Source organism: Diorhabda carinulata, chromosome 9 (genome assembly GCF_026250575.1).
Source record: "Diorhabda carinulata isolate Delta chromosome 9, icDioCari1.1, whole genome shotgun sequence".
NCBI lineage: Eukaryota > Metazoa > Arthropoda > Insecta > Coleoptera > Chrysomelidae > Diorhabda > Diorhabda carinulata.
This window is the reverse complement of record NC_079468.1, coordinates 23523923-23547704: the sequence shown is the minus strand read 5'-3', so window position 1 is coordinate 23547704 and position 23782 is coordinate 23523923. Positions and strand designations below refer to the sequence as shown.

Below are 23782 nucleotides of genomic sequence, written 5' to 3'. Positions count from 1 at the left end.
CAACCTAACTAATCCTTACATAACTAAACTTAACCTAACTTAACTAATGCTTACATAACTAAACCTAAACTTGAACTAACTAATCCCTACCTAACTAATCCTGGCCTAACCTAACTAATCCTTACATAACTAAACTTAGTCTGACCTAACTAATGCTTACATAACTAAACCTAAACTTGAACTAACTAATCCCTACTTAACTAATTCTCACATAACTAAACCTAATCTTACCTAACTAATCCTTACATAACTAAACCTAACCCAATAATTATGTTCTTATTGCCTCAATTAAACGACATTTCACGACATTACTCGAACATGTATTGATATTAACGTCTTTTTGCAATAACAGCAAATTTAAGTTGAGCTTTTGGGAGGATTGTTTTTTTTTTGGGTGTTCAAAACTTCTGAAGGAGTTGTTGTTGCGAGAACGCGGGTTGTCGTGGATCAGAATAATTCCCTGCATTGTTTCAGGTTGCGCAAACAAACTTTGGGCAATCCTGGTTTTCATTTTAAGGCGATCGGAGGTTGAAATTTTCACGTCATTCGTAAATTATCACACATTCGAAAGATAGGATTATATATTAAAAATAGTACACTTAGATGTTTGATTTGCCACATTCCCACAACAACAACATTAATACTTCCTTGTATATACGTTAAAATGTCATATTTGTAACTTACTAAGCATGTGTATATAAATATTTATCTAAATAGTTGAAAATTTCATGTTTTGTATTTACTAACAAAATTATGTTGCATGTATATATAGAAAGACACTTTTGTAACTATATTTTTTGTAATTAGTGATGCAATTCTTCATATAAATAGAGTTATCACACTCGTAGCTATATTGAACTCAATTTACAAAGAAAAAAAGATTTCTAGTTACGTGGTAATTTATTTCTCTAGCTGACTTGAGAGGTATCGGACATGAAAACGACTAAAGGAGTCTTCCTTCAGTAACGGTGACGGTAACTTTGTTATCGAAACGTGCGCCAGACAGTGTTGGTGGTGTCTGCAGTCTTCAGTCTCGTCGAAACGTGCGTAGGACGGTGTTGGTGTATTGGCGCTGTATACAGTCTTCAGCCTCGTCGAAACGTGCGGCGGACGGTGTTGGTGTATTGGCGCTGTATACAGTCTTCAGTCTCGTCGAAACGTGCGGCGGACAATGTTGGTGTTTTGGTGGTGTATGCAGTCTTCAGTCTCGTCGGACGGTGTTGGTGTATTGGTGGTGTATGAAGTCTTCAGTCTCGTCGAAACGTGCATCGGACGGTGTTGGTGTATTGGTGATGTATACAGTCTTCAGTCTCGTCGAAACGTGCGTCGGACGGTGTTGGTGTATTTAGTCTCGTCGAAACGTAAGTCGGACAGTGTACTTGCACTTCGTGTGACGCTATTTCGATTAGTGGAATCACTCCTTTGACGACTTAACGTGTCACAGGTGACAATTCGCTTCAGGAAATCGGGGTCTTAATGATACGAGGTGTTGTCGATACACTTTTATTGATATTTACTATTTGTAGACTTTGTAAATTGAGATCAGTATATATACTTTGGTTCTAGTAACGCAGCCTTGTCGAATAGTCAATAATTTTCACTCCTAAATCACTCCTTGATCAGTTGTTCGAAGTTGGAAGTGAAGATGGCGCCAGATAGCGTTCGCTAGGGAATGTCTAACTACATGAACAAAAAGCGACGCTCTTTGACGTTGTGTTCAGTTCGGGACTCCAGCCCGAACGAGAGTTTGTTATACCACTCTGACGAAACGTAATAACGTCGAAACTAGTCAGTGGTTTGCAATCGCGAACCATTGGCGATGTTATTGTTATGTCGATTGGACAACAGGTTTTTTAGAGATGTAATTCAATAGTCGTCGAGGCATTAGCCAAGAAAGTAGTTGTTTCCTCCTTTGAAGAACGATAGAATACATTTTTGAAGTATAAAATTTCGAAATTATTCCAGAGGTGAATACTAGGAATCATTTATTCTGATATATTTGACACATTTCATTCAACATTGAAATCTACATTATCGGCCACAACGAAAAATTTGTTATTTCACTCTGATGAGACGTAATAACGTCGAAACTAGTCATCGCGAACCATTGGGGATGTTGATATCGACAAAAATGTCGATTAGATATTACGTTTTTCAGAGGAGATGTAATTCAATAGTAGTCGAGGCATTAGCTAGGGAAGTAGTTGTTTTCTCCGCGTGAGCTAAGTTTCTCGAAACGACGCAGCGTTGTCTCGATACAGAATGAATTTCTCCTCGATTTGAAACGCCTCGCCTGGGTTCGTGTTTACATGGAATAATGAGTAGGTAGAAGGTTTTTGGATTTTTCCCAAAAAATGTGTCAGGTATATCGGGAGATTGCTCGGGAGAAGTCGGGACGGCGACAGGTTCGAAACCACACAAACTGTTGAAGTCAAAATTTACTGTTGGTTAGTTTTGTCATTTGTAACGGGACAATAATCGATAAAAGGAAGAAAATTATTGACTAAAAATGCTTGCTTTGAGGCCGTTTCCGCTTTTTCTAATATATAAAATGAATATCGGTTTAATATGATTATTTCAACAGCCATAAGATCTGGTGATTATTATATGTTTGACGAAGTGGAAGATGATGAAATTGATATATTACCAGAAGAAAAAGAGTCCTTCGATGAATTTGACGTAGGATTGAAACCGTATTTGGGAGAGGTAAGATTTTCGATGAGTACATAGTTTGTGACACCCCCAATCAAAAGGAAAGTGACAAAATATGTATAGCTACTAGTGGGCATTCAGGATTTTTGTGAAAAAATCGAAAACTATTTTCCAAAAAACGCTTTAGGAATATTATAAACATTCAATCGTGCGCAGATCGTTTTTTTAATCCTTTTATATGTTTTGTCCCTTTCTTGCGTCCTTTTCCGTATAGAGTGAACCAAATAAAATTTCCACATACGAATATATGCATTATTTTTTGAAAAATAAAATTTTTAAAACTTATTTTTGTACTCCCCCTGTAGCATGCAAAATTTGAAATTAGCTAGTGGTGTTGAGTAACATATCATTTTAAAGCTGATTTTATTATCTATCCATCCCTGTTATTTTTTTTTATTTCTAATGATTTTTTTTGAAAATACGAGGGGTTTTCGAAAATCGTCGATGTTAATTGTTTTTATATCATTAATATTTATAGTCTTGATAATAAATGTGGTTGAATGGGGTCACAAGCGCCCCTACGATTAAATATTTGTTAGCCATTTTAGTATTTTCTATAGGGATGTACAAAGATAGATATTTCAAATTGATATAAAAACTGAACAAAAATCTTTGGTATATTTTCCAAAATTCAATTTCCCAATATTGGAAGGTGCAAATTTTACTTGGGCCACCCCAAACTCAAATCAATTTTGAATATATCGTTCCGTTTCCAAAAATATTCATCTAGACATGTATATACAGGGTGATTGATTAAAAAAACGTGACGTAATCGTATATTACGACACCGATGTATTTGTACCTAACAAAAAATGGTTTATTATCAAATAATGAGGGTGTTACAACAAAAATTTGTTTGGTTTAGCTTTTAAGTGACGTTGTTAAAGAGGATATCAATAAAGCGTTGAGGAATCGATCGCAAACCATGCTGGAGACACGTGAAAATATAAGATTGCGGAGACAAACTTCAATGCCTGCCGCTAGACGAACCACTCGTCCCCAATTGACTACCACGTTCTCTGCCCCTCCCACTGTGAGTTAACCTTTTAACCTTGGGTTACTTTATAGTTCGTTTTTAACGTTTTTTTTTCTCTTTTCTTTTTTCTTTTTTTTTAAACGGATTCGTATCAACCGAACGCTTATTTTGAACAAATAATCGTTCAAAAACTGACAATTCAATTGTATTTACTTACTATAAGGTAATCCAAAATGGTGGTTTTAGTGAGTTTCCACTGTTGCCGGCGTTAAAATAATTTCCCTAAATTTTTATACGTTTGAAGAAATTTATTTGAATGTGTTTCTACGATATTTTCTATGGAAAATGTGACTAAAATTAACGGAGCAGACATAAACAACGATAAGAGGAAAATTAAATGCTAATTAAGCGACGTATTACGAAAATTTTCCGTTGGGCAAGTATTTGAAAGGTATTTTTGCGAAAAAAAATTTTTCCATTCTTGGACGTCACGAAAAAAATGATTTTTCCGAATTTTCTATCCACAATTCTCCACCAATAATAGTTTTCTGTTGAGAATATTCGGAAAAGTCATTTTTTTCGTGACAAGGGAGAATTATTTTTTGTAAAACTACCTTCTAAAAATTGCACAGCGAAAAACTTCGTAATATGGCACTTAATTAGCATTTAATTTTTCGATTTTTTGTTTTTTCTGTCGTAACAAATTTTACATTAGGAAAAATATGAAGCTCTATCAAATTGGCGGCGTCAAATCGGCAAAATTCAATACAATAAAAAAATATGCGAAATTTGTTACTTTTTTGTTGCTATTCAGTTGCTAAAACCGCAATTTCGTTGCTTGAGCAGAATATAGAAAACATTTCAAGCTAGAATATGTAGAAACACATTATTAGCGACCCTGTATATCGACCGATTTTGAATTTTTATTTTGTTGCACGTTCTTTAGACTCATTCGAACATTTTTCAATGCAGAAACAAACTTTCTTCAGAATATTCTGTTCAGCAAATCGAGTTCAACATAGAATATGTAGAAACACATTATTAGCGACCCTGTATATCGGCCGATTTTAAGTTTTTATTTTGTTGCACGTTCTTTAGACTCATTCGAACATTTTTCAAAGCAGAAACAAAATTTCTTCAGAATATTCTGTTCAGCAAATCGAGTTCAAAATAGAATATGCAGAAAAACATTATTGGCGACCCTGTATATCGACCGATTTTAAATTTTTATTTTGTTGCACGTTCTTTAGACTCATTCGAACATTTTTCAAAGCAGAAACAAAATTTCTTCAGAATATTCTGTTCAGCAAATCGAGTTCAAAATAGAATATGTAGAAAAACATTATTAGCGACCCTGTATATCGACCGATTTTGAATTTTTATTTTGTTGCACGTTCTTTAGACTCATTCGAACATTTTTCAATGCAGAAACAAACTTTCTTCAGCATTTTTTGTTCAGCAAATCGAGTTCAAGCTAGAATATATAGAAAAACATTATTGTGATCAAAAATTATGTCTTTCTTTTAAATTTTCGTACTTGCAGCAACAAATAATGGTTTAATAATTCAATCATTGCTATTTTATGCAACCTTTATATGAATTTAACAGTAATTGCAATTTTTCGCGAACGGTTTAAGCATTAACGGTTTTAGCAACTAAATAGCAACAAAAAAGCTGCAAATTTTGTATAATTTCTTATTGAATTTCATCAATTTGACGCTACCACCTTGATAGAGATGAAATATAACCCCACCATTTACCATTCGTTACCAGTAAACTCACTAAAATTAAATAATTAATCCACTTGCTAATAAAACCACCTTCCAACTTTTCATTTTGTTTGCGGATATATCTAATATTTTCTTTTATCTATGTTCTATCTACTTTTTTTCAGATAATATAAAATTTGTGCTTACGATTTTGTTGTGTGTGTGTAAAGCTTATGTTTTTTTTTTATTTTTTATTAATTCTATTTATGTGCTTTCCAGTAGAGTAATATAATGAACGGTTTTTATAAAAACGTCATAAAGCCCGGTTCACATTATTCCGGTACGGCGCCAGAACGCCCTAACCTAACCATTTCAAGCTTGAATTTCGGTCTATTTTAGATTCCAGTTTTCCAATTTGAATGCCACTGGAATGCTGTGAATCTAGTCCAATTTGTATTCAAAGATAACTGTTACAAAAGTTTATATTTTCCTTCTTTTTTCAATTTTCCTTCAACTCAATCAGTTATTTCTTATAAAAATAATAATAAATCAGTTTTGATACAATTTATAAACTTTTTCACAGCTTTTGAATGAGTCCTAATAATATGAACATTGCGATCCGGTCCGGCACCGGATTACTAAACTCGTATAATGTAAACCGGGCTTAACTAGTAAAAATTATTTTATTTTAACGATTGAGCATTATAAAAATTGTTCTTTTTTATTTTAAATATCGATTTTATGATGCGTATACTGTAAATAGATTGCAGAAAATGAGCCGAAGAGTGTTAGAATTCAAGACGAACCTTTACCTAGTACAAGTCAAGAACGAGACGATGATATTAGCTCTTTAACTGAACCTCGTAAGTTAATTTCTAGGGTATATATAAATTTCTTTCGTTTTTCCCAGCTAAACACATGAAATTGTATATTGAACATTCGACTAGACGTAACTAGTTTTTTACGATAATTATTTAATTTTCGTTTCAAGTCTCCTCTGATTTAAAATCAATTAAAAATGAATAATCGAAAAAGAAAAAATCGCATTGCCCTCGTATTTATTGTGATTTCATTAAAATTTTTAGAAGTCACGATAGGACAAAAAATATTCCAAATATTCTATTTGTTATGGGCCTTCATTGACGGTATCATGGTTACTTTAACCAAATTTTTGAATAAGTATTCAAGAAACTATAGGATCATCTTGAAAGTTTTGGCAAAAGAAAAGAGGGTACTTAAGGTGAGTCATGAATAAAATTAAAACATTGTTATTGATATAAAACATAGTAAAAACTCACGTTTTATCTTTAAATTCTTTTCAGCTAAATGTGGTAACAACTTAAACTCACGCACTGCACTGAACAGAATTATTTGTTTCTTGTTTAAGTACACAACCGAGGATTGATTCATAGTCATTTTTTTTATTGTAAAAATTAGTTTTTTTAGATATAACTGAATTTTTGTTTGCGTTTTAATGGGTGTACACGAATCCCGTCGAATTACCAACTATAGCATCAACAATAAAATGTCGTCTTTAGACATGCAAAAAACCGCGATTTATCTCCCGCGCGTCTAAGCGGTGTTGCCAGATTCGATAAACACGCTTTAACCGAGTGAGGAAAAATCATATTTTTCAAAACATCGACTAGCATAAAACAATATTTCAGAGGTATAAATATGAACGAAAGTTTTGAATAAAAATGAGAAAAGTTAAAATTTTTGGTACTGCTACAACATTACACAAATTCGTAAAAAATTTTAGGTCTTTCAATAGAAAAAAATTTTTATATTGAAGAATATTTGTCAACTCTGGCAACACTGCGTTGAAGATTCAAACTGATTGCAATAGCAACGTTGTCATATTTCTTTGACGATTCTCAAATGAAGAAAAAAAAGTATATTTTTCCGTTTAGAAAATAACGTTTTGTTCTAATTATTTTCGATGAAAAAAAATATTCGCTAGATATTTGCATCTAAATTTGATTAAAACCTCAAATCTATAAATTATAAAATTTCGATTCAAAATATATTGAAGGAAATGTTTTATGTCCGGCCACACTGCGTCGAAAGTAGGTATATTATGTGCTATTGTAAATACATTCAAGTAAATACCCATTAATTTTTACATTGTTGCCAAATTTTTTAACATTTCTTGCACTAGATAAAAAAATCATTTAAAACGGTTTTTCGAATATTTGCCAATTTCACATTAAAATGTTTCAAATTCTAATAAAAATCTTCAATTCTTCTGTTAAATTCTTCAAATTAAAGGAATACACTTAATTGTTGCAAAATTCGTTGTTAAAATTATTGAAATATTTGGCAAGTACTTAATTTTACATTAAAACCCTTCAAATTCGGATAAAAATCTTTTGTATCTGATTGGAAATTATTAAAATTAAAAAAACTCTTTCAAATTTGGCAACATCGCGTTGAAAGCACGTAATATTCTGGTACGACTTCGGCTTGTCTCGTTCGCATTCGTATTTGTTGGGAGGTATACGCTTACGAACAGGGTTGTTCAAGGTCGTGTACCATCCAAACCAAATATTGGAGGATCAACCGATTTTTACGTCAACCCGACCAAGGTCACCTCGTTTTGTTGTAGCCATTTTCTCGACAGTATTTCCAATTTTGATAATATAATTTTTTTTACATTATAATTATCGAATTACGAACTCGAAACCGTATTTCAGGAAAGGACCAACTACAACATCGGCGTTCGTATGGGAAAAGATCAAATTTGGCAACCGGCCGGTTCTTATCACAGCCTCCTTAGAAATTCGAGGTGAGTTTCAATTTTCATTAATCGTTCTATCAGAAATTTCGTAACGTCGATGTTTTTTTTTCACTGTAGTTGTAGTAATTAGTGTAGACATTAGATTTGTTTTATTTAGAGAAGGATCATTAGTGCTGTCCCAATCTACACCGGCATTATTTAGTCCTGCGGATTCTTTTCGAATGTCGAGTTTTAGAAGGTGTGTGCGAAAAATTCGAAAAATAATTATACAAATTTAAAATTAATATCAACAACCACTTGCAATATAAAACAAAATATCGAACTTGGAAAATATTAACTACGGTTCTGTATAGATTATATTTCGATTTTTTTTATAAATGAAACAAACTCGTTATTAAGATAGAGAGAGAGCAAGGTATAGGAGCTTGTTAAACTGCTGATAGAGACAGAAAGTATTTCCGTATACCACTCTCATTGGGTCGCCATGATGCTGATGTTTCGAGTGGTGGGAACGATAAAGAAAAAAAATATGGTTTCAATGACAAGTAGAGAGAGATGAATAGTGATAAACCGATGCCTTTTATATTTCTTCCAATAGTACAATTCGACTTACATATCGCTCTCTTTCTATTTTTATATAATAGACTGAGCGACGGAGGCATTTTTGTCATGCACGGAAGTTGCCATCTTGCCATTTCTATCGTCTGTAATTGTCGTATTCAAAACATCGTTGAAATAATACATTTTTTATCGCATGCGCACTATCAAAATTATCGTTCGCTGGAGGGAGGAAAAGTCATCGACCCGAGAACGACAATTTTGATGCGATCAGTTCTTAAAGTGATTCGGAATCAGAGCTAATATCAGTCATATATTATTCCTGCGCGCCTAGTTCTATAGAACGGATTTTCTTTTTTTTGAAATATGTTAAAGGGTGTCCCCTGAATGTGAAGGGGGCACCTGCCATCTTGAAAAACAAGTTTTATCGAATATCTCGTGAACCGCGCATCGTACGACAAAAATAGTTGGACCCATTTTTATAGATAATAATTTTTGCCATCTTTTTTATTTGAAACTTTTTTCTGTATAACGCATAGGTTTTTAGTTATATTTTTTAACATGGTTTTTACTAAATATATAGTTAATTAAAAACCTATGCGTTATACAGAAAAAAGTTTCAAATAAAAAAGATGGAAAAAAATATTATCTATAAAAATTATTTCTACTATTGTTGTCGTACGATGCGCGGTTCGCGAGATATTCGATAAAACGTGTTTTTCAAGATGGCGAATGACACTTGGATTTACATTCAAGGGACGCCCCTGAATATATTAAAATTTGGAAAAACTTCTGCTTGAGAATTAGTGGGTTTATCATAAATCAATTATTTTAAATGTTATTTTAAAGTGGTGTACTGGACGGGACTAGAATAAAAATTATAAAATGAAGTTGTGGTACACTGTAAAAATTACGGTGAAGATTAATTGTAAAAAATTATTGATTGTGTTTTATGTTGTGCAAGTGGTTGTTAACGCCCAGCAACATATCGACATCAAAGTAAATGTTCATAACGGTGACGAACGAAAACCGAGATTTAAGGATAAACAATAAATATACAGGGTATACCACGATGAAATGAATCGACATCTTTTCAGTTGTCTACGATTTCTGGTTAAAGTGTTTCTTTATATTCTTTATATTAAATTTAAAATGTTTTTAGTTGTATATAAATTTTCTTTTTTAAAAATATCGGCAGATCATTATTTTTTGGAAACAGTCGAATCAAAAATTACTATAACTCGCTTGAATAATCGGAATTTTAAAAAAAAATTATACAGGGTGTTTAATAATTGTCGACACTAGTAGATTCTACGTTGAAAAATAGGTTTTGGTCAAAAATTTCAAAAAACTGGTTCAATATTTTACTTTTAGTACAATGTCCGTCTGACTACCATTTTCGTTCCAGAAAATTCTATTTGACCTTGAAAAAAGGGAGAGTCGTACACAATTTTTGAACGCCAAGTATAATTCTATCGAATATTTAGGAAGCTTCATATGTTATTGAAGCGAATACTATCAATTTTTGTGGTGCCTTCCCGTTTATTTCCCCAAAAAACTTTTTTTCCACAAAAATCGCAAAATTTGCTCGGAAAAACTTCCAGTTCGTTGTTGTCCACCCTGTATAGCAAGGTACATTGCCTGTACTATTTCCCCCATTCCACTTTTTATACAGAGGTCGGACAAATCTCTCGAAAAATCGGCATAAGTGCGGCAACGCACATAAGTCCGGCAACCCTGTCACCCAGTTGTGTCATAATAACACGTGCTCGTCGAGTAGACGCGTTTTCAGAATGAATAATCGTGTTTATCCAATTTCGACAATAATTTCCGAACACGTCGCTACCAAATCGTTCAGCAGTATGGAATACGTTATAGAAATTCTTAAAAACGGGCTCTGTTGTCGACGCGTCGGTATAATGGCGCTGGCGTTACATGGCTGGACCTGAATCTCTGTTGAGAAACGTTGCCTTAAATGCATTGATCAATTTGAACTTGGTAACCCTTTTTTCGAATCCCTTTTGTAATTTTTTTAAATTTTTGACGCTGAATTTTAAAGAAATTTGTTGCCGACCTCTGTGTAAATCTCTATTTATAAATATTGTTAGCTGGGTATAATATGTGATATCAAAAAAATATTATTTATTATCCAAAGAAAGAAGACAAATTAATAATTACGCCGTAAACCACTCGTTTAAATAAATTTCGCGAACTTCAAAAATCACAAAATAAAATATTAACTTTGCAAAAGTTATAAAATCTTAATTCAAAATCTTGAATCAAAAATCAAAACCAAAATAAAAAATCTTAATATATAATAAAATGATTACTTTATGAAAGATTAACAATATCCAGGTCCATAACTTTGCAACGTTATTTTTTTATTTAATGAACAAACATTGATTAATATATTTTTTGTTACTTACATTTAAACAAATATAGAAAAAAATTTTTACATTCCATTCACCAAATGTTTTCCACTCAAATTTTTACAGTGTATTCTATTGCGTCTTCTTTCAGGTTAACTGCACAAAATATTTTCTTCTTCTTCCATATCTATACTTGTAACTATTTTTTAAATTCTGTTATTCATCATTTCACCACTATTTCTATTTGAACTTCTTCTATTTCACTTCACGATTTATCTATTAGCACCGATATTTGTTAAAAGATCTAATAAAACAGGATACATTTTGAATACTTGTGTCGTAACAGGCAGGACTCGATCCACGGTGATAGTGATGACGATAAACCTCCTTTAAGCGAAGACAGCGATACAAAAGCATTGGCGCCATCTTTACCGTGTTCACCAGAACCGGATAGGTACTAATAAATCCGATACAGTCACACTCTTAATAGGTTTGCTCCAATCTTCTAATCCGAACCGTTCTTGGAACCGTTTAAATGATATTTTCTGTACTCGCTATCAAACAAGATCGTCTCGGAACCGATTCACAAACGAAACATAAAACAGAATCGTTCGTTTAACGGTTGGAACACATAATTTCTATTGCGCAGAATCGTCACAGTACCAAGGACGGTTTTTCGATGGGTTGGAACGAACCGATTTTTTTTCTATTACACGTCATTTGACATGCGTAGAGATGGAATAAAATAACTTCTTACGAACGTAGCGTTATTAAATCGCGAGAAGTTAATAAAATTAATGCATCTGTCTTATATCGAAATAAATATTTTGGTCCATAATAGTTCAAGGAAATTCTAAATTCTTCACGGTTTTTATATTTTTCGAAAAAAAATTTTTTGTTATTTGAGAAAAATCGTTGAATTTGATATAAAATAATCATAAAAGATATACAGGGTGATTTTTAAAGAAACTTTTTTTATAATTTTTTAGTTATACTTGTTTCTGATATGATTCATTCAATATATGAGGGCGGGTTGAGAAGTTCGTGGAAAATCCATTTAAATGATAATACGAGGTCTTTGTTTTTATAAAATGTTAAATTTCAATTTAAAATTCAGAATATTGGATTAGATGTAAATAGATGCATTACTTTTCAAATAGTAGTATATTCATTTCGCTCATGTTGAATTGTAGAGACAGTATCAATTCCAAAAATTGATAAATATAAAAAAAATATCGTAATAAAAAATAGTATTTCAAGATGTCGATTCAATCGAATCTTTTAACTTCACGATTTGTTCCCACTTTTTCCTTTTTAACGCAGCCTTGAACTATCAAATATATTCTTCATAGTTTGACGAATTTGATTTAGTTATTTTTTAACGGTTTTATTTTTCCGCGCGCTCCTCTACGTTTTAAAACTTCATCTATCGTACCGCAAGATCTTAAACAACCACGGTCACGAAATGTGAATCAGCAATGTTGCCAATTATACCTAATATAAGTAGGTATAAGTATAAGTAAGGTATATTTATCATCAATTATATATATATATATATCATCAACTTGGGTCGTCAAATTCTGTTTTGTTGACTGAAAAAATATAATTGTATATTACAAAAAAGACTTTTCAAAATTATGTAAACGGTCTGGCATGGAATAGTGTTCATATTGCAGGTGTAAATTATAACATTGTATTTATATTAAACCCGATATCCATCAAGTGATTTTTAAGACTGTTTGCCTTAATTTACTCTTAATCCTATAACTAGTTAAAAAAATTGATCGTATACAAAAAAACTAAAGAGAAAATTAAAAATCATTATTAATTAGAGTTGAGAAAATTTTATAACTCTTTTACCTAGGATACTTTTTCTTTTTAATAAATAAACTTCAGTTTTTCGCAGAATTTATATGATATGGAAAATACCACATCTTCCTTTAATAAAACCAATTTGGCAATATCTGTTGTCAAACAAATTATGACCGTTGTTATATAAGGTGTTGTCGGTATTCTGATCGTTCTATTCCGAAGTGATCACATCGTGTCTAGTTGATTCAGTGCTCGTTATACTTAGATTATTATGTTTTTAAACACCATACCACAAAAAACTTCATTTTTCTCTCTTAAAGTGATTAAAATCAGTATATGTGACAATATTTTTGTAGTGACGTATTAGATATATTAAAACATTGATAAGAAAAAAATATTTTAACCTCATTTATGACGTTTCTGTACCGGTTTATCGGGAACGTGGTCGTTTTTATTACGACTTTAATTAAAAAAAGTTTGGTAATGTCGCGTGTGTGTCTATTCACTTCAACATTTGAGAAATGAATATAAGGAATGGACAATTCACAAGATTTAATTTGAGTAGAAAAAAAGTAGTTTGGCTGTACGCCTGTGTATATGTTGGCTGTGTAGGCGCAAGGCCAGCGTTTTGACGGTTCCCGAAATTCGAATTCTGGCGGCAAGTTTGGAACGTGGATTAGATTCGCCATGTCCGTCGTCAAGGTAACGCCAATGTCAACTCCGTTGTGTTCGCTTTTGCCCGGCTTCCTTAGTCTTCTTTCCATTTATTTTTATTTCCTCATTTCCGGATTATGCATGGTTGATTATTACGCATTTTTTATAATTAAATTGTTCTTATACCGGGGTCAATAGATAAATCATAGTTCAATAGCGTATATTATAAAATACCAACTGCTTTATTTTATTTTAGTTAGAAATAATTCAGCGTATACAGTGTTAATCAAAAGTGCAATCATTAACAAATTAATTTTTAAGGGGTTTAAAGTTTTTTACGGTTTATACTAGACGTGTTCATCTCAAAGATATCATTTTATATAAAAAAATTAACTAAATTCGGAATTTTTATGTTCAATATTACATATTAAAAAATTCTTCGACAATGAAATATTTTATGCTTGATTTATCTACACATTATTTTAATTTTCTTCTTAATTATTTGAAAACTTGAGAAAATTTGAGAATTTATATTTCGTACGTAATTTAATTATGCACCAGCATTAAATACGATATACTATTCACTAAACACTTATTCGCTAATACTTAACGCACTAATTTATTTAAATAAACCGTTTAGTTTACTTATCTTTATCCCGGTGTATCAAATTATTTATTTATAAACACTTTGGCTGGTAAATTATCGCTTATTTATATCCAACGGCTTTCTAGACAATTCAGATTGTTGAATTTCGATAGAAACAGTTACAACGTAATGTACAACAAGCTTATAAAGAGAATTGTAATAAATTGGCGCGTCGATTACCATAATCGAACAGGATCGGCTTCGCGGTCTATGTCGGTGGACGAGTCGGTAATATTATGTTACAAATATGAAGTAATCGTTTGCTTTATTTATATTTTGCCGCGTTATGAGAAAATTGTTTATATTCTTCACGTTTGTACAACAAATATTTTTATAGGAAATCGGAAGAAGACGCTCAAATGAGTCCGTACGTAGATTACGGCGACGAAATGTCTTCGGTCGATCAACCGACTATAGTCAGATTATTATTAGCGTCCTGGTACCTCATAATGAGCCGATCGGAAATAGTCTGTTATTTCGTCATATTTTTAAATCAACTTCGAAATTCTAACCTAATTTCGCTTCCGTTACCGCTCATGGTGTTCTTTTGGGGATCTCTGACCATACCGAGACCGTCGAAAACCTTCTGGGTCACCATCATAGCTTACACGGAAGTTGTGGTATTGTTGAAAGTCGTTTTCCAATTCCACGTCATGCCCGGCAATAGGATGAGACAACAAACAGAATTTTTGACTTCGGCCTCCGAACGGAACCCCTTTTACCCCCCCACTTTGATCGGCCTACACAAGAACAAGGATATCGAAGCTTTTTGGGATCTGCTGTTATTGTTAGTCGTCTTTTTCCACAGGTTAGTTTATCAAAATTTTTTTAATATTATAGTGAAGTGAAAAATCAAACATCTTGTCAATTGTCATTAGCATCGTATGTCACCAATCATCTTGCGTGTTCTATGATCCAATATGTGACATCTGTCACTGTTTTGAGTGCCGTGTCACGTATAATCACGTAACTGTCTTCCATTTCCGCTTTTTTAGGGTACGTTCAGATGGCGCGTTATCAAAACGCGCTTGTCATACGTCACCTGTCAATGCGGAACGTCTTTACGATTCCATTTGTGTCGTATATCACCGTTTCGTATCTTTTATAATGTTGGTATTTGAAAATACATTGTTGCCATATCTAATTTTTATTTATTGTCGTCTTTATAGAGTTTTATTGAAATCCATGGGTATATGGAGTTCAACAACTCCGGTTACAGCTGCCCTTATAGACGACGGTGAATATAAAGTTATGGGAGAAAAATTAATACCAGTTCGACATCAAGACGATGACGATGAGTAAGTTTGAATTATTGAAAAACGAAAACCAGGGCGTATAGACCAATTTACATATAGAAAAAATCATAAATCCGGCAACGCTGTCGAAAAAAGCGTGTTCGTACTTCAGACAGTTGTGTCTGTGTCATGATAAGAAGACGTTACGGGAAATCTTAAAAACGGGCTCTGTTGTCGACGCGACAAAATTAATTAAATTGTTCTGTTACGTCCTGTATAATATGAAATTAACAATTTGTCGAGACGAATTCGATTTTTTTTTCTTCTATTAGTACCGATGACAGTCAACCGTCGACGTCAACTCCGAAAACGCATTCGAGTAAAAAAAAATCGATAACCGATCAAGACGACGCCGATGTTGTCGTTATAAGAACAATGAAATTGAAAAAATTGAATAACGCAGTTATGGCAGTTCGTTTGGGGTGAGTACAGCGTCGTCCAAAACGTATATTACCAAATAAATAATATTTTATCGATATTCAATAACTTTCGGTACAAGCCGACAACAGCGCAATTTTCAATTTGGCGGTAAATGTTATTTTTTTTTAGCATATACAAGTATGCCGAGGAATTCAAATTGTTTATTCAGCAACTACTCGATCCTGCGTCTAGAGTAACCGCCGATGTCTATTCATTCATGTTTCTGTGTGATTTTATAAATTTTTTTGTTATACTTTTTGGTTTTAGCGCCTTCGGGGTGAGTATTCGATTCAATTCGTTTAAATTAACGCATGGAAACTGTTTAATACCGTGTCAATATTTAACAATATTCAATTAATATCATGCGAAACATAAATACTATTTATGTAGAGATGGGAATTTATACTTGAACTTGGATCAGTTCCAAAAAAATAGTAGTTATCTCATCTTTGATTCGATCATTATTCATTACAAAAAAAAAACAATTTATCTCGCTGTAAGATATAATATAAATGGATATTGTATCATATTTTTCTGAAAAAAATATTAAAATTAAAAAAAATCTGTTATTTTCAATGTTACATAATAGAAATCCCATCTCTACGTATATATATTTACGCACTAAATACTATTTAACAGTTTCCTGTTTTAATCGTTTTAATTTTACATTTTACAGTTTTCTGTTTAGCCAACTTTTGCGTTTGTTATCACATTCATAGATGGCGTAAAATTACCTTAACCGTCTAGAAAATGTTATATTACAGTTTCCTGTTGAATCTTCTATTCGCACTTTGTATTTAAATCTGTAGGTGGCGTGAAATGATTTTACAGTTTTCTGTTTAACAAACTTTTTCGTTAGTTATTAAATTCATAAAGGCGTAAAATAACTTCAACCGTCTAGTAGGTGTTACATTACAGTTTCCTGTTTTATTATTTTTTAGCGTTTGTATTTAAATCTATAAGTGGCGTAAAAACAATTTTACAGTTTTCTCTTTCACCAACTTTTGCGTTGGTTATCGAAATCATAGATGGCGTAAAATTACCTATACCTTATAGTAGGTGTTACATTACAGTTTCCTGTTGATAAACTTTTCAGTTTTAGTACCTAAAATGTACTTATGATGTTGAACTGGGCAGATACGGTTTCTCTTTATACGAGGGACGTAAAAAAAGATTTAAATATCTCAATTATAGTTACCGGTGATTCAATTTTATTATAAAATACAAACGGCTAAGAAAAACAACCAAAACTACGATAATATATCGATAAAAATGGTTTTATTTACTCGTTTTTGTTATTTTTAGACTCAAGAAGATGGAAGCGTTTCCGATTATTTACAAGACAACCGAGTACCGCCGTTATTTCTCTTCATGTTGATATTCCAATTTATGTTGATCATCATAGACAGGGGTATTTATCTGAGGAAAAATATACTCGCCAAAATTATTTTCCAATTCGTCCAGATAATCTTATTGCACATTTGGTTGTTCATATTGTTTCCGGTAGTTACCAAAACGTAAGTCGATTCGGTATTTTATCGACCGCGCATCGATCGATAAGTTCAACGAACAAAAATCGACGTACGGCAGGCGAAAAGTTGTAATCGAAAAGAATCGATCGATGTTCGGTATCGATACTATTGTATTTTCGTCGTTATTCGAGTTTTTAATCGAAATAAACGTTTTTAGCTCTTGTAATACGTTGATACCGCCCCAAATCTACTATATAGCCAAATGCAGTTACTTGTTGTTGTCGGCCTATCAGATTCGATGCGGATATCCGACGAGAATTTTGGGTAACTTCTTGTGCAAAGGATACGGATACGTTAATATGTTCCTGTTCAAAGGATTCATGTTGATACCGTTCCTGTTCGAATTGAGGACTTGCATGGACTGGATGTGGACCGAAACCTCGATGGCCATATTCGATTGGATCAAATTGGAAGACATTTTCCAACATATTTTCCTATTAAAAGTGAGTGTTCGATTATAGTTCGTTCGATAATTACGTTACGGATCCGAAAATATCGGATTAATTGCCGAATTTACTGATTTTTCTTTGGACCTACGGAATTCTACCGAAAAAACTTTCTATTCGATTCGTTTTTTTCGGTTATAGTGTTCGAGGAATGTCGAAGACGAGTATCCCCAACCCAGAGCTCAGGAAAAGAATCGAACCGTCAAATATTTGATGGGGGGCGCTCTATTGACCGTCATTATCGGTATCATATGGTTCCCTTTGGTATTTTTTTCGTTGGGCGACGCCGTTGGTAATCCGAATCCACCGTCTGACGTTTCGTTGGAAATTCGAATCGGACCATACGAACCTATTTACCAAATGACCGTCCAATCGAATTCAATTTTTCAGTAAGTCGCATCTAATTTATTATCACATCTTTTTCAGTATGTACACAACAACCCTCGTATATATATACATACATACATTCGGAATGTAAGTTCCGATTGAAAAACTGTTATTTTTTAACAGCTTCAAGTTGAAATCCCCAACTCTATTTATTTACATATTTTTACTACGTATACGTATGTTTATACAAATATTAATAACTTTGATTTGTGAAACTGCTATTTTATAATAGAAATCTCCATCTCTATTCCAGATTCGTAACTTTGTGTCTGAAATGTTATAAAATTTAATTATATGATATGATAACTGTGATTTGAGAAACTGTTATTTTTGAATAAATTCAAGTAGTAACTCCCATCTCTATTTCATACTCATTGTTCAGTTGCAGTCATTCGATAGCAAAATTCGTTTGTTTTTTCATATTTTTAATTAATCCTCATAAAACTGTAGGAATCTTTTTGGAATGTAAATATAAATGATTCGAAGAGCTATTATTATAGAAAAAATTCAACTAAAACCTTCCATCTCTGTTTTAAACTCATTATTTAGTCCCTAACTTATTATTTTACACAAATTCACACTCCCATCCCTATTTTAGTTCCATTATAAGGTGTTATATCAACTTTGTGTCAACAACTAGTTAAATCATTATTTTTTTTTCGTATTTTCAGTACATTTATAACAACCCTCGTACAAATGTATTCGAACAAATAGTTTGGTTTGAGAAACTGTTATTTTCAAACAACTTCCCATAGAATACACATCTCTATTTTGTAACAGTGTTTTAAATTGATCTTGCACTGTAATTCTTTGACTGTTTTTAGTTATTCCAAAAGAATCGAAAATGATTTTTTAAGGAATCTATTTTTTTGAATTTTCGTTATCTACAAAAAAAAGCGTTTTACCGCTTCCCTTTAATTGATTAAAACGTATATAAGGAGTAACAGTTCATGTAACTGTATACAGTTCAAATAGAAATTCCCATCTCTATCTTATGTTATTCTTTGACGTTTTTCCTTTTGGCGCCTAAATCGAAGAAATTTTCAAACACGTGACTATTTATTATTTCATCTAGGTTCACTCCACAAGAACTTGAAGACATTAAAGCTCTTTATAATGCCTATCAAGTATCAGAAAATTTCATTTTTAACTACGAAGCGGCCGATATTACCGCCATTAGACTGAATACTGATTCTTCCAATATATGGAGTATATCGCCTCCTGACAGGAAACGAATGATAAAAGAAGTCAATTCCAGTAAGTACACACAATTTAATTCACTTGTGATCTGATTTAATTAATTTTTTATTGCAGTTTTAACTAGAATGAAATATTTAAATTATGTTTACGTGTATTTACTTTTAATTTCTACTTAAACACTATATACGTTCGCCATTTTGTATCTTTTAATTATAAACAAAATCTACTAACATTCTAGTATGATTACTATGAATAAAAAAAAACGATAAGATAAATTTAAAAAGAATAGAATTTTGTTTTTGTAACGTTTATATTGAGATCGTGATAAAAATCTTTGCGGAATTATATAGAGGTTAATTTCACATACAGGGTGTATTTCAAACGTTGTATTAGAAGTTTCGTATTTCTAAATGTAATTTTTTTTGTAGCCAAGCTTCTTAAAATTAGATTAGAATATAAAATTACACATAGGACAAGTAAAGCTGAAGATTCGGGATTGGTAACGTTTTCAAAAGAAATAACTATGGAACCAAGCACAAATACGAGTATAAATGAAGATAGAGAAAATCTATTGAAATATCTCGATGGTAAAGAAGCCGAACCTGTACGTTTTACATATATATTACCAAAATTCGTGAAAGTAACGAATAGAGGAACAGTGGATCCTATTAGCGTCCTCCTATTGGACAAACCAGGTAAATAAACAATTTTAACTTCAACTTAATAGTTGGTGTACAACCCTCGTAATAATTCAATTCAAAAAGATTTAATAGTTCAAAGAGAGTTCGAAGTAATGTTTGCTTTGATAATGGAGATTCCGGAACGTCATTTTCGTCTCGTTTTCCTTTTATTTTTTTAAGAAAAAACTTCAGGGTAGGCTTATCGAAAACGGTGGGATATTTATGCTGATCGGTCTAAAATGTATACTAGATGATTAAACATGATCATTTCACGACTTCATTACGTACTTCATCACCAATCGGAACCAAAAAAATTTCGTTTTTCTGTAATTTATGTCTTTTGATTTCATTAACAAAACGTAATTGGACAAATGACTTTTTTCAGACGTTGAAGCTACAACCTTTAGAAACGTAACTATTAAACTTTTACGCGAAAACACTTCAGGTTACGAACAAGCATGGTGGAAAGTGAACGAAATTTGTAACGATTACAATTACGAGCACATCCTTATGAAAGTTCCTTATCACGATTGTAAGGATTCCATCCTTTTGTACGCCTTCAACGATAAAGTTTTCCCGCCAACGTTGGACATAATCACCTCCGGAGGGTAAGTTTGAAATTTTAAACATAACCTAGTCCACCTAAGTCTATCTCTTTTTGTTGCAACGTTGCCAGACTTTTAATATACATTTCTTGTTGTTTTATTGGAAAAACGTGAATATTATTGTAAATAATTTTTCGTATTGATATTGATATTCGTATATATCTGTTTTTACAGTATCATAGGTCTGTATACGACACTTGTACTAGTGGCATCACGTATCCTTCGAGGTTTCTTCGCCGACGGTATGTCGAAGATAATGTTCGAAGATTTACCTAACGTCGATCGCGTTCTCAGATTATGTCTCGATATCTATCTGGTTCGGGAAGTACACGAATTCGCTCTCGAAGAAGATCTATTCGCTAAATTGGTATTCCTGTTCAGATCTCCGGAGACGCTTATCAAATGGTCGAGACCTAAGGAGGAAGTCGCAGACGAAGACGACCCCGAGGGGGACGGGGAATAAATTAAACTGAAATCGGTTCTGGAATAAGGGAATGTCTCGTGATACGCATCAATCGTTGCATATATACAGAACGGATTTATGATTGTATTAAGGTCGGGATGATGTTGTAATCGAGTTTGTCCGTTCCTGTTGGTTATTCGTCGAATTGCCCGCATCTTCCTTTTTATACTTTTTCGTTTTAATCTGGTCGAACAATTTCCGTCTACTTATTTTTAGTTATTGCTAAAGTATCTTTGGTTGCATATCCTACTAATCAAGTACTTCAGATGCATTTCAGGTCACATATCTTTCTACTAATAAGATTTTTATTTGCATATTCAACTGTTGTCGCGTTCATGGTTGCATATACTACTATCGAAGTACTTCTGGTTGTATATCCTATTGCTAACGTATTTTAAGTTGCATACTCAACTGATGTTGTGTTTTTGGTTGCCTATCTTACCATTAAAGTAAAGTATTTCTGGTTGCATATCCTACCGTTGATGTATTTTAAGTTGCATACTCAACTGATGTTGTGTTTTTGGTTGCCTAGCTTACCATTAAAGTAAAGTATTTCTGGTTGCATATCCTACCGTTGATGTATTTTAAGTTGCATACTCAACTGATGTGTTTTTGGTTGCCTAGCTTACCATAAAGTAAAGTATTTCTGGTTTCATATCCTACCGTTGGTGTATTTTAAGTTGCATACCTTTCTGTTAATAAGAGTTTTAATTTCGTACATACAAATTTTCAATCGCAATTTCCCCCCTTCAAAGGTTTTTTCAAAAAGTTATTGAGATTTTAGATTGTTGAAATAACTACTTAATGACAGTGTAAAAAAAGTATCATTAGTATGGTAAATGTTTGCGGGAGAATTTGCGATTGAAAATTAGTCTTTTTTCGATATTGAATCAAAATAAGTTTCAAAAAAATAAATATTGCAAATGAAATAGATTACAGTGTATTTTGTGCTTGAAAAAGAACGTTTTCGTGAAAATAAGTTTTTTGTATTTTAATTTTTCACATAAATTTTGAGGTTATGTTAAAAAAGTGTAAATACAAAAGTTATAGATCTTTTTTTTACCTTCAACTTTGTCATTTGACTTTTTTCCATAAGACCCATAGCTTTGCCGGAAATTAATACAAACCATTTTTTACCCTTTTCCTTCCCGATCTCAAACTGCCCGTAAATGAATTTATTTTTATTAAATCCCCCTCCTTTTCCAATAGATTTCATCCTACTATAATTTTTTTTTGATTTCAAAAACTATCTATATACCTGGTTAAAACAGCGTTGCCAAACTTTTTCTACAAAATTTCTTACAAAAACCAAAATCTCTACGTCCTTCAACGGAGCATTCCACCAAACAATAATTAATAGAATAAAATATTTTTTTCAAAAACGACAGTAGCGTTTCGTATATTTTAAACAATAATTATTAAGATTGAAGAAAATCTCTCAATTCTGGCAACACCGATTGCGTGCAAGTCACCTTTAAAAGATTAGAGGGAGGAAAGAACTTTAATTGTGTTATTTCGTAACGGTTTCTTCTGTATTGGGATTTGCCTTTTAATATCCGTTGATTATACAGAGTGTACCAAAATATAAATATCGTCGTTGAATTTTTATCTAATCGGTGATTTTAAAATAAAAATGTTTTTGCTAACAGAATATTTTAATTGTTTGTTGTTGTATGATGTCTATTGATTATTGTTGTTGTTTTTTTCTGTTTAATATAGGAATTATTCGAGTCTTGAATTGTACACTATTTATTTGTTTTTCATTTGTGTCGAATAAATGCACATACTTTTTGAAAATAAATTTATAATATTATTATACTTATACTTGTTTTTTTTGTCCATAACCCTCTCTAATATTGATCAAGATTAATGGTGTTTTCTTTTATATACAATAAAATGGTTAAAAAATTACCAACGGATTAAGAAGAAAAAAGAAGATTTATGTGTTAATGTCACATTAACCTATATTTTGAAAACGTCAATCTTCTTTTTTAACTGGGTTCGTTGGTTGTTGCTCACTGTGGGCTAGGTAGGGGACAATTGAAATTTAATTTGTAGGTTAGGAAATAGTTGAAAACTAACCTAAAAAATAATTATTTGTTGTAGTTTTGCCGGGTTCGAGGGGGGGTTTTTCTATTTCAGTTTATACTGTAGTATCATTAGTAATTTAGGTAGAGCATAGAGAGTTTTGCTAAACAAAAAATATTTTCTTGTGTAGGATTATCGCTATGTATGGATTTTATTTCTTCTTGTTCCAAGGAATTCTTCGAAGTTTATTATTTAACACTATAGAAGACATATGGGAGGATGACATGCCCAACGTTGATAAAATTCATAAAATGTGCCTTGAATTGTATTTAGTGAGAGATATGAAATGTTTCGAAATGGAAGAATACATTTACTCAAAGTTAATATTCATAATCAGATCTAGAGAGCTCTGTATTAAGCTCACTTATGATGGCGGGGACTTGGATTTACCTAGTCCGGATCAAAATCCCAGATTGCAAATGCTGCAATGATCATATATTTTTATATTTTATTATGATTTATTAAATAGTTATACAACAAACATTCTTTT

At 32.3% G+C, this 23782-nt stretch overlaps 1 protein-coding gene across 27 annotated transcripts in view; it reads left to right on the top strand.

Moving 5' to 3' along the window:
• LOC130897908 (piezo-type mechanosensitive ion channel component) overlaps positions 1-23023 on the top strand; it is a 61932-nt gene extending 38909 nt beyond the window's left edge. For 10 of the 27 annotated variants that reach the window (XM_057806888.1, XM_057806886.1, XM_057806889.1 and 7 more), the window contains 15 exons: positions 2585-2706; positions 6161-6260; positions 6483-6637; positions 8094-8185; positions 14514-14984; positions 15346-15474; positions 15744-15893; positions 16021-16168; positions 17197-17408; positions 17581-17866; positions 18011-18258; positions 19332-19513; positions 19885-20151; positions 20522-20744; positions 20916-23023. In XM_057806888.1, coding sequence (XP_057662871.1) covers positions 2585-2706; positions 6161-6260; positions 6483-6637; positions 8094-8185; positions 14514-14984; positions 15346-15474; positions 15744-15893; positions 16021-16168; positions 17197-17408; positions 17581-17866; positions 18011-18258; positions 19332-19513; positions 19885-20151; positions 20522-20744; positions 20916-21204 — 3074 coding nt within the window. In that variant the 3' untranslated portion in view covers positions 21205-23023. Of the gene's footprint in view, positions 1-2584; positions 2707-3577; positions 3746-6160; positions 6261-6482; positions 6638-8093; positions 8186-11410; positions 11519-13488; positions 13579-14513; positions 14985-15345; positions 15475-15743; positions 15894-16020; positions 16169-17196; positions 17409-17580; positions 17867-18010; positions 18259-19331; positions 19514-19884; positions 20152-20521; positions 20745-20915 lie in introns of all 27 variants that reach the window. The other 17 variants (XM_057806872.1, XM_057806875.1, XM_057806868.1 and 14 more) reach the window with 4 other exon arrangements.
• Positions 23024-23782: the final 759 nt, after the last annotated feature.